Source organism: Dermacentor silvarum, chromosome 3 (assembly GCF_013339745.2).
Source record: "Dermacentor silvarum isolate Dsil-2018 chromosome 3, BIME_Dsil_1.4, whole genome shotgun sequence".
NCBI classification, from domain to species: domain Eukaryota; kingdom Metazoa; phylum Arthropoda; class Arachnida; order Ixodida; family Ixodidae; genus Dermacentor; species Dermacentor silvarum.
In genome coordinates, this window is record NC_051156.1 from 186,397,651 (window position 1) to 186,410,035 (window position 12,385).

General features: G+C 49.9%; 1 protein-coding gene across 1 annotated transcript; it reads right to left on the reverse strand.

The window, feature by feature from the left end:
* Positions 1-654: 654 nt before the first annotated feature.
* LOC119446251 (neprilysin) lies at positions 655-3,397 on the reverse strand. Its single transcript, XM_037710634.2, has 2 exons — positions 3,101-3,397; positions 655-2,712 (listed from the first exon to the last, which is right to left on the reverse strand). Exons 1-2 carry the CDS (start codon positions 3,395-3,397, stop codon positions 655-657), a joined length of 2,355 nt encoding a protein of 784 aa, XP_037566562.1.
* Between the last annotated feature and the right edge of the window lie 8,988 nt (positions 3,398-12,385).

Genomic DNA, 12,385 nt, shown 5'->3' on the forward strand with positions numbered 1-12,385 from the left:
CCGTCGTGCCTATCCATATTGAAAATGTAAACCAACGTGGAGGCATCAGGAATGCTCGTTTATGCAAAACGGTAAGAAACAATAATGAACAATGACCCGCACCTACTCTCCTTGCTCCACAATACCGCTGCACGCGTAATCAACCAAACAACGTCTGATGTAATATAGAACACACTAGGTTGAAGCCGGAAAAACCACGTCCGACACATAGGAAATGCAAGCCACGGTGAAAAATCTATATATATATACGGTGTGTGAACATTAAATTGCGAGAAACGTTTTTTTCTTTCTTTTTCAATACCCAAAAAAATCCACTGTATCGAAGACACGCGCAGACTTTTAGACGCACACATACAGGAGCATGAATGTCACATAAATAGGTAGCTTGACTCCACTGTTCTCTTGTACATCGCGTAAATATTTGGGCAATTAAATGTTCCGGGCGAATCGTGTGCTGTGGCGGCAAGTAATAGCGTTCATGTTAATCACACCGATAGTGTATCAGTTCATAAGTAACAAAACTCGTCTGTCACACATCGTCGGTCACATCGCTTCAATGAATGGTATCCTACACTCGCTGAAGCCTCAATTATATTGCAACGAACAGATCGGGGGTGTCCGTGCCTTGACAGATAATAGCCTAACGAATGTCCTTTAAGGATGGCGCATGGTGGTGCCGATTTCATCTAGCCTGCACTTGTCGTGCGGGTTCATGAACGAACCTACGGCGCAGCTGAAGGCCGCCGCGAATTCTGGCACGTGTCTCAGGGGGCCATTGACACGGGCCCACGCCGAGCTGACGTCGCTCGCCTGCTGCCAGCTCTCGAAGAGCGGGTTCGCGTTCTCGCAGTGGCTCATGCCGTAGTAGATGAAAAACAGCTGTTCCGGCGAGAACTGGCGCGCCGCCTTGAATCGGAAGTTGGAGACCTCCTTGAGCATGTACTCCTCGAAGGACTGGTAGGCCAGGGCGACTGCCAACACGTCCAGCATGTCCGCGGTCGAAGTCTTCTCGAAGAGGAGCAGTGTGTGGGGCGGAGACCGTCCCACCGAAGCGCTCATCCGGGCGTAGTCCTTCTGTAGGCACCCGCGCAGGTTCTCGAACACGGACGCCGGGTCGGACCACGTGGTGTTCAGGTAGAAGCCGTACGCCAGGAAGTAGATGTACTTGAAGAGGCTCCAGTAGACGCGCGTGCCGACCCGGGCGATGTGAAACTTGCGCAGCCTGCGGTCGAGGGGCATGCCGAAGTCGAACACCGGCAGCGGGATCTCCAGGTGTCTGAACGGAGCGCCGAGGTGCGGCCACGTTCTGAGGAAGCCCTTGTTCCAGCCGGGCCTGAGGTCCTCGTCGGACGTCTCCAGAGTGCCGCGCGCCCTCTTGACGGCTCGCTGGAGCCAGAAGTAGAAGAAGGAAGTCAGATGCTGGTTGCTGGAGTCCTCCTTGTAGAGTCCGCTCAGATACTTGCTCCGGTACTCCTTGCCGAAGAACCTCTTAGGCACCAGGGGCTCCCACGAGACGCGCGTCAGCTGTCGAGACACGTGATCGGCGAACTCGCGCGTGAACCAGCGGGAGAAGTCGTAGCTGAGGTGCCGGGCTAGCGTGGCGTTTAGGTGACCCAAAACGAGCTCCTGGACAACGTCCCACGAAAGTCGGGCGATGGACCGGTCGTACGCCAACGCCATGACGAGCGGCGCCTCGAAACGGTCCAAGAGACGCACGCAGTAGTGCTCGGGAAGCAGAGGCTGGGCAGCGCGTGGGTTGCGGCCGTACGCGATGGAGGCAAGCCGGTGGCGCACGGTGGCATTGGCGATGAGTGGCGAGAGCGCCATGCAGACTCGGAACGCCAGGTAGTTGAGAATGTCCGGCTTGCGCAGGGTCTGCTGCACGTCGCTGCCGAAGGTCAGCAGGTACTCGTAGTTGGGCATCTTGACGAACCGGTTCACAGCCGAGATGCGGTCGCCGAACGCTTCCTCAGCTAGTAGCGTCCAGTGGACTACGCGAGACTCCGGCAGCTGGTCTAGGTGCACGGTCGTGCATTGGCTCAGCAGCTCGTAGCAACTAGGAGTCCTTCTTGGAGCCATGCGTCGCGCCAGGTCCGTCTCCACCACCGCCACGTTGGTCGACAAGGGCCTGCCCAAGTACGACATGAGCGTCTCGTGAGCCTTGGCCAAGAAGGCGAACTCGGCGACGGAGGACCCTTCGACGAAGCCGGACACCAGCTCGGGCTCGCCGATGGACATGAACGTGTACTTATCTTCAGGATCCTCGACGACGGAGAGGTGAAATAGGCTGTCCAGTCCCAAGAGACGGTGAAGTGTGCCGACCTTGGAAGCGACGTCTATGGCCAGGACCCTATCCGAAGGCGAGTAAGGCCAGTGCTGTAGACCCACCATGTAGAAGAAGGCGGTGACGACGTCTCTGAACAGGGAGGCGGGCGGTTCGACGCACGCGTCAAAGAGGGTCTTGGCAGCGGGTATCTCGGCGTTGTTGCGACCCAGCACACTGACCAGGAACCGAGAGTAGCTGTCCAAGAGGTCGTCGTCGACGGATCGCCTGTCCTGGCCATGCGTGGGACGGTGTTTGTCCATCCAGACAGAGCACACGTAGGCGTAGAAGTCGTCGCACGGATCCACGGACGCGTTGAGCGAGCCGACAATGCGCACCGCTTCGTGGTTGCACTCGAGCGAGCCGCACAGATCGCTCTCGTGGACGACCTGTCATTCCGGGGAGAAAAGTTCATGAGTGGAGCGCCAGTTTGACGTACTGGTTTGACTCTCCGAAGAGTCCGGTGTACGTGAACGAACTGCTTAATTTGCTTTTAAATCTCAGTTTGTGCTTTTAATAAACAACGCTTTAAACGTTTAATATGACAAAAGCTTGTTAACGTTATGTTATGAATACTAGGATGTGCTTATCGTTTATTGCGATTGTGGGAATGTCTATTGAATATTCGAAAATTATTCCACATTCGGTTCGATTTGATTCGCTTCCAGCACTATTCGATTCGTATTCGATTAGGCCTCAAAATTACTATTCGCGCACCCCTAAGTTAGCTAACGCCACACACAGAACAGATCTTCGCTGTAATATGGCGACTCTGACCATTGTTCCGTCGGTTTGAGGGGTGGGCGAGAAATCCAGACCCTCGAATCCGTCGGGCGATTCGTCGGTGAAGTTGAATCGCAGGTGCGTGTAGTCGACGCTGCCTCGGCCCGGCACGACGACCAGGTAGCTGACGAGTCCCATCACGAGGACGGCGAGGACGATGACCAGCGCGCTGTACGCAGCGTAGTTGCAAGCGCACACGAAGCGCACGGCGCGGTCGGCGACGAACGGGTGGGGGCCGCGGTCCAAGCAGGAGGGCGGCACGTTCAACGCCAGCTCGTCAGCGTCCTCCATGATGCACGAGTCACAGGAGCGGCGCGTGCCTGAGCTCCCGATAACGATGATGACGATGATGATATCCTCAGCATACGGCTCGTACCCACTCTGGGGGATTGGCCAGGAATTGGGCACCTGAACTTTTAGATACGGTTTTTGAAAATACTGTTACGGTGCAATTTAGTAATCAGAACAGACAGATTAATTTTCCTAAACTGCACTATTTATAATATAAATGTCATGCTATATCTCTAATTGTAAAAGTATGTATTTAAAATGTCCCTGTGGCTAAAGCCGAATACCGAGGCACCGAAAGAGAGTACTATTTCTTATGTTAAATTTACCCCTAATTTAGCAAGCGGAATTTCAAGAAGTCTTTTTCTTTGTAATTTATACCGACGACATATTAAAAAATAGTGTTCTACGGTTTCTATTTCTAGACAGAATGGACACAGCGGCGATATCGCCAGACCAGCCCTGTGTACGGCAGCGTAATTACGGCAGCGTAATTTTGTGATTATTACTTCCGTTTGTCTTGATGGACACCAATGTATTTTCCACGGAAATTTTAGGTGCTGAAATTCAGTCCATGAAATTCAGTCCCGATGACGAAGCCTCAACTTCATCTTCCTCGTATGTACGGGGGGGGACGTATTTAAGTTTCCCCGAGTTTTCAAAAATCACCTGTGGCAATTATCACAATTCTAACCAGACACCGCGGACATGGACTATCCTTTCTCACACAAGATCAGCGCTGCAAACCATCCATTCTCTATCGAGGAGAGGCCAGTATTACATGCTAGCATTAGACAGTGCTACAAATATTTCATCTTGCTCAGAGGAACGGTCACTCAATTACCTTCCAATGGGTACCTGGTCACTGCGGCTTGGCCGGCAACGAGCTAACTGATGCGGAAGCAAGAACCGCTATTCTTACAGCCGTCGACGTAAAGATTCCTTACTCTCGAAGCGATGTATAGACTCTTTGTTGACTACGCTCATATGCGAGATTGCACAGCACATTACTGGGCTCAACCAGACCATCGGTACAGGCGCCAGAGGGAAATAGAGTGTGGCGGGTGTTTGAGCCTTCCGGCTAAAGTCAAGCGATGCCAAGGAAGCATGCTTCATCGGATTCGCCTGGCCGTCGCCATCACTCGACGCTATGCCACGCCCACCTTATCAGCCTGGCGGACAATCCGAACTGTGAATGCTGCCTAGTGTCTTAGAACTCTCCAACATTTGTTTTGCGACTGCCCTCTCTACGCATCACAACGGAAGACGCTGGCTTCGACGCTAGCAGGCATTGACAGGCAAACATTTTGACAGGCAAACATTGACAGGCAAGTACTATTTTGTCCGCAGTGTGTGAACGTACAGTAGCATCAATAGCTACAAGGGCTGATCTGAACTACTTGAAGATCACCAGACTAGACGCAACGCTTTAAGGAAACTACTGTGTTAGTGTATACATGCATCCCTCCTTCCTGTCCTCATCATCGCCTTTCATCACTCTTTTCTATCCCCTTTGGTTTTTCCCCGGTTTCGCCGAAACGTCAGTAAAATAATAGTATTTTTGTTGTTGTTAAACGTGTGGCCATTTATTTATCAAACGACATAATCAACATATTAACAAAAATGCACTAATTAACCTCATAATTAATTACCGTATGGTACATATTGCCATTTTACCATTTGTAGGAGGTGAGTTTGCAAGACGCATCCACTTAAAATGAATCTCCAGGCCTCGAGCGGCCAGTCGCGCGGCAATGTCTCGTGTATTCGCGGGTTTCTTTCATGCATGGAAAAACACTTCTATGTAGCACGTATTGCGCAAAAGAAAAGTGTGACGGAAGTTTTTCACGCTGGTCTACAATTTTCTAACTGAAGCTTTTCATCTAATTATACCATTTGAGAAGTTGATTAATTAATTAGGCCAAATTGTGTAATTAGGAGGAATGCAAAAATAATCTGAGTATTTCCAAGCGACGGCAAACAACATTACCTTGGTTCTGTCCCGATATTTGGCATTTTAATGTGTTTAATGTTTAAGTTTGGCTCAAGTTACGCTGGAAACCCGGTATATTCTCATACTTGGATAGCCATTATTAATGAGCTCTGTCAGAATTTTATTGCGATAGCAATTATATGGACACTCCAAAGCGGATTTTTGCCATCGGCGTCGCCGTCACCGTCGTCGTGAGGTTCCGTATGACGTCAACGGCGACGAAATCGTCGCCGCGCTCCGGACGCTGTATGTGCGAGTGAAAGGGCGCGAGGGACGCGCGCTTTCACGGGGAGCGAACGCACGTCGGAGAGCAAACGCGCGTTCTTCGCCTTGCTCCTTGAAGGGCTGCACAATTAAGCGTCTCTTTCCTCCTCTACCATCACGATATATAAAGAGCAAACGCGACTTCTTCCATTGCGCGAAAGGCCGTGGGGGGGGGGGGACGGGAGCGCGAGGCAGGGGAGGCGACCTTTAGCTGTGGCACCAAATGCGTATTTATATAAAAACGTTGCGAGGCGAGAAGGTGGGTAAGATTTCCGACGTTGCTCGACGAGTGTCCCATTCTGATCTCGTCGAGAACCTCCGAGCCACACCTAGAGGCACCGGCAAGAGTCACCAACGCCGCGCGCGTTCGGTGCGAACGCGGGCAAAACGCCGACGGCGTCGGCAACAGTTCTGCGCGTTGCTGGTGCTGCTGCATGTCCAAGTTTATACAGCTGATAAAACTACTATCCTTACTCCGTATAGCTCTCTACTAATTTGCTATCGCAATTGATGCTTCGCCTTTCGGGTGAAACTGCGAGAATTTTTTTTTCACTTTTCTAGACAAATATATGGGGCAGTGGCGCGTGGCATGCTTTCTCTTATCAGATAAGTTCCGGGGTCGTATTTTTCTGGCGATGCATATCATTTGCAGTTCTTATTGCCCTTCGTCATTGGCTCGACGTAACTTGGGCTCGACCGCGCCGCGGTTATCGCTGGGATCCACTCAACGTAACCACAAAAGACCCTGTAAATAGAGGCCAATAAACGTTTTTGATGATGACGACGATCAACCGTAATATAAGAACTACACAAAGCTAAATAAAGATTGCTACAAAGAAATGTCCTACAGTTACAATACTCCCTAATGCAAAATTTGCGCGCAGCTGTATATGTGTTTTCATTTCGCGATATATTGAGGCAAATAATTTGAGACCGAAATCACCGCACCGACTGGCAGTGGGCTAGTTCCATCAGCACCTTCGCAGACGGAGGGGCAGTATAGGAACGCTGGCATGATGAGCGGCATCGGAGCCAGCTGCGGAAGAAGACTCCGACGAAGGCGCGAGCAGTGGTCCGAGCATGTTCGCGTGGTTACGCCGAAGGACGGCGACACTCAACCCAGGAACGGGTACCTAAGATGTAGACGTAGATGTAGAGCTTAGATGGTAGTGGAGCATACCCACTCTGGCGGATTGACCAAGAACCAGGTAGTTCGACATAACAATAAGAAAGGAGAATTATAAAATACTGCAAACATAAATTTGGGAATAGGTACGTATATGGGAATTAATAGGTAGATTATAAAACATGATTTTAATAGAATAAAGGAGTAAATGAAAATTAAAAAAATAAATAAACAGGTAATCATCGATTTCGCAAAATATAACGGAACCTTAAGCTCTGATTTTATAGTCTTAATCTTTCTGACCCTGCAATGAAATCCTGGATGACCTCGCCAACCTTCCTGTCGCTGTGCCCAAGGGTCGAGGCCCCCAAAGATAGTAAATTTTGAACATTTAATTCTAATCTAAGAAGGCGGAACGGTGTTTCTAAGGTTCTTTTTCGCAATTCAGCATACATCTTTGACAGACAATGAGGGGGAAATGATTTAATGTTTCATGTTGCCCGCAATAGGGACAGTTCGGTGGGGGAACCAGACCAGCTCTGTGTAGGTAAAAATTCAGAATGGAATTCGGAAACAGCTGTGCTATAAAACACGGGTCCAGCTATAGCATCTCCGGCATTTTACCTGATCGCAGATCCATCCACCAGGTGGAAATTCAAGCATTGCACCTAATATAATAACCTGAGAACTTTCGAAGCAGCCAATGATTGCGGCGAAAGACGACGGAAAATGAGTGCGTGTTCGTATAGTCTTCCTCTTAAATCACCCGATTCTTGGCCAATCCCACAAAAGTGGGTATGGGCCACCCTCGGAACAAGGCAAGCAAACAAGGAAGCAAGCAGTGTCTGGGTTGGCAGGGGAAGTATGGCGTCGAGACGTCCTGGCGTCGAAGCACTTTCAAGAGATCCCAAGGTGAGCCGCGGACGGAGAGCGCTCCGTGGCCGCCTGGAACCCGGTATGTGTACTCCGATACCTGCAGCACGTCGTGGTCGCAACATTAGGACGGCGTCTTCGAGAGCCACTACCGCAGTCGGGCTCCCGGCGGCCAGTGACCCACAGCAGGATCGCCCTCCGCCTCCTCACACTAGCGACGGTCGGGCATCTTTGACTTCCTCCGGCAGCCCTCTCGTCGCGACGAAGGCTGCTTCTAATTCGCCATCTTCATATTTAGACGAAGATGAGGTCGAGATCATGCGAGGTTCCGTCGATCGCGAAGACCGTTTCGACTCGGTGACCGACGGGAGCGCAAGTTGCTCCTTCGTGATCGAGCAAGAGGCCGGCTGTCACCGCGACGCGCCCGCCGCAGCGGCTCGACGGGGTCGAGTTGGGCCAGCGTCGCAGGGACCGTTCAACTCCACCATGGTCAAGGACGGAGTGCCCATCCACCAGATGCCTCTGCCCGGCGTGTGGACGGGAAGCCGGGTGTCCACGGTGGCCGAGGCCGAAGACGAGACGGCCGTCGTCTCGCCACCCCTGCCGTCCCCTCCACCGCCGACCGACGTCATTCCACCGTGTCCTCTGGGACTTCACAGGCAGATGCAGCTGCGTGAAATGCGGCGCCACTGGTGTGCGATTCAGCTGGGAACTGCCGCGTTGAACCACACGTATAACACTGAAGTACACGCACCTTGGCGACCTTTATTTTAATTAATAAACGCGCGTTACTATAACTATTCTTGTACATTTAAACGTTTAACGTTTATGAAGGCGAAAGCCTTAGACGGCACATGGGACGAAAAATCCGTCTCCGTCCGGCGTTATGGCTCCAAAATTATTAGGCAGTCGAACCCTTGACCTCTGGTGGGAATCGAACCCACTACCTGCGGTCTTAATTAATGAGAATTTAATAAGGAACCACGACCGTTGATGGGAGTCGAACCCTCGACCTCTAGTGGGAATCGAACCCACGACCTTTGGTGTTAATTAGGGCGAATTAGGCCATCGATTTCTTTATAAGAAAACGTGAAGCCGAGGCGAAGAAGTGTCAGCACGACCTGTGGTGTTAAGACACAGTTAATTAAGACAGATTCAGTTAAAACACTTGAATCCACGACCTTTGGTGGGAGTCGAACCCGCTTGGAAATATGGGCAAACCGGTAATATCTCCAAGTTGGATGCCAATTGCCATCGCGAACGTCGAGACTCGAACCCACAACCTTCGGTGGGAGACGAACCCTCGACCCATGGTGCGAGTCGAACCTACTTGGAGATATGGGTGAACCGGCCATATGTACAAGTTGGATTTCGATTGACATTGGGAAGGTCGAGAGTCGTACCCGCGACCTGTGGTGTTAATTAAGGCGAGGTTAATTAAGGCACAATTAAGAGTTAATTAAGGCACTCGAGCCCACGTCCGTTGGTGGGAGTCGAACCATTTTGGAGTTTTGGAGGAGGGATAGGCAGGAACAGTTGCCGCCATCTTGTCCTTGACCCGGCTGGGGGGGGAAGGCCGCCATCTTGCATGTCGCGTCGGCCTTGTTGTGGTCCTTGCTGATGCACTACCGCGTCTACTTGAAGAACGCTGAGTTCTTGCATCAGCTTGTCGCCAATTGTTGTATCGACGTGGTGGCCATGGATGCCACGCCGGGCATGCGGGAAGCACTTGGGGCACGCCGGGACGGCGGCCGAGCAACTTAGTCAGATGCAGATGGGCACCGAGGCGACAAACTGCTTTATTGGCCCAAGCGGCTCCTTATATAGTAGGGCGCAGCCATGAGCAGCGCCCCCTGGGTATGGAACATGTGGCTTCCAAACCGAAACCTCTATACAACAATACCCACTCTGGGAGGACTGGCCAAGAACCGGGTAGTTCGATATAACAAAAGAAAGGAGAATGATAAAATACTGCAAACATAAATTTGGGAATATAGGTACGTATATGAGAATTAATAGATAGATTATAAAACATGATTTTAATAGAATAAAGGAGTAAATGAAAATTAAAAAATAAATAAACAGGTAATCATCGATTTCGCAAAATATAACGGAACCTTAAGCTCTGATTTTATAGTCTAAATGTTTCTGACCCTGCAATGAAATCCTGGATGACACCACCAACCTTCCTGTCGCTGTGCCCAAGGGTCAAGGCCCCCAAAGATAGTAAATTTTGAACATTTAATTCTAATCTAAGAAGGCGTAACGGTGTTTCTAAGGTTCTTTTTCGCAATTCAGCATATCTTTGACAGACAACGAGAAAATGATCAAATGTTTCATGTTGCCCGCAATAGGGACAGTTCGGTGAGGGAACCAGACCAGCTCTGTGCAGGTAAAAATTTTGAAATGGAATTCGTAACCTCGCGAACGCGCTCGTGCCACTGCTCGCGCCTTTGTCGTAGTGTTCTTCCGCAGCTGGCTCCGATGCCGCTCGTCAGGCCAGCTTTCCCATGCTGCCCCTCCGTCTGCGAAGGCGCTGACGGAACTGGCCCACTGCCAGTCGGTGCGGTGATTTCGGTCTCAAATTCTTTGCCTCAATATATCGCGAAATGAAAACACGTTTACAGCTGCGCGCAAATTTTGCATTAGGAAGTATTGTAACTGTCGGACATTTTTTTTGTAGCAATCTCTATTTAGCTTTGTGTAGTTCTTATATTGCGGTTGATCGTCGTCATCATCAAAAACGTTTAGTGGCCTCTATTTACAGGGTCTTTTGTGGTTACGTTGAGTGGATCCCAGCGATAACAGCGGCGCGGCCGAGCCCAAGCTACGTCGAGCCAATGACGAATGGCAATAAGAATTGCAAATGATATGCATCGCTGGAGAAATAAGACTCCAGGACTTATCTGATACGAGAAGGCATGCAGCGTGCCATTGTCCCATATATTTGTCTAGAAAATGTTAAAAATTCTGACAGAGCTCATCAATAATGGCTATCCAAGTATGCGAACATATCGGGTGTCCCCCGTAACTTGAGCCAAACTATCATCATCATCATCATAACAAACATCATCATCATCATCAGCCTATATTTTATGTCCACTGCAGGACGAAGGCCTCTCCCTGCGATCTCCAATTACCCATCTCTAAACTGAGTCAACTCTAGCCAAACTCTAAAGATATGCAAATGCCACGTAGCTGGAGAACCATGGTAATGTTGTTTGTCGTCGCTTATAGATAATCAGGTTATTCTTTTTGCATTCGGCCTATTCACATAATTAGTCTTAATTAATTAATGAACTTCTGAAATAATATAATTAGATTAAAAGTTTAAATTAGAAAAATTGTAGACCAACATGAGAAATCACCAGCCCTTCCCCTGTCGAGAAAATGGGGATAAGCGAAGTTTGTCGTGTATGTGACCTTCGTGGTGGTTTTCTTCTTTATTTCTCTCTATTTGTCTCTCTCTCTCTCTTTCTCTATATCTATTTATATATCCCTCTTTCCTTATTTCTTTCTTCCTCTCTCTGTCTCTCTCTCTTTCTCTGTGCCTGACCTTCGTGGTGATTTTCTTTCTGTCTCTCTCTTTATCTATCTCTCTCCTTTTCTATATGTCTGCCCTCTCTCCTTATTTCTTTCTCTCTCTCTTTTTTTCTCTCTTTCTTCCATCCTCCTTTATTTCTCTCTTTCTTTCTCTTTTTCTTTTTGTCCCTGGTATGTGCCATTGACCTTGGACCCTTTCTGCACTATCGCCATTATCGGCCCACTTTTCAGCGTGACACCACCACCGCCACCACTACCACCACCACCACCGCCGACATTTGCGAGCCTATAAAGTTTCGCTCAAAACTCCCGTTACACCTTTCTGTTGCGCAATATGTACTACATAAAAGTATTTTTCCAAGCATGAAAGAAGCCCGCGAATACACGAGAATTTGCTGCGCGACTGGCCGCTCGAGGCACTCGAAGCACTCGCAACAGGCCGCTCGAGGTCTGGAGATTCATTTTAAGTGAATATACGTCTTGCAAACTCACCGGCTACAATTCGTAAATGGCAATATATGCCGTAAGGTAACTAATTAACAGGTTAATTAGTGAATTTTTGTTAATATGTTGAATACGTGCTTGAGTTTCTCGTGCTAGTAATGTCCACCTCTTTGAATAATCCGACTCAAGAACAACATTCATGATATTCTGCCGCAGGCGATATTTAGAATTTCGGGGAACTTAGAAATGATGACCCCGTACATACGAAGAAGATGATGAGGCTTCGTCCCAATTCTAGGCCAATCACCCAGTGTGGGAACGAGCAATAGTATGATGCCATCATCATCATCATCATCGGGAGCTCAGGCACGCGCTGCTCCTGTGTCTCGCGCATCACGGATAACGCTGACGAGCTGGCGTTGAGCGTGCCGCCCTCCTGCTTGGAACGCGGCCCCCACCCGTTCGTCGCCGACCGCGCCGTCCACTTCGTGTGCGCCTGCAACTACGCCGTGTACAGCCCGCTGGTCGTCGTCCTCACCGTCAGCTACCTGGTCGTCGTGCCGGGCCGAGGCAGCATCGACTACACGCACCTGCGATTCAACTTCACCGTCGAATCACCCGACGGATTCGAGGGTCAGGATTTCTCGCCTACACCTGAAGCCGACGGCACAACGGTAAGGTTCTCCATCTTACAGAAAAGAGCTGTTCTGTGTGTGGCGTTAGCTGACTTAGGGGTGTGCGAATAGTA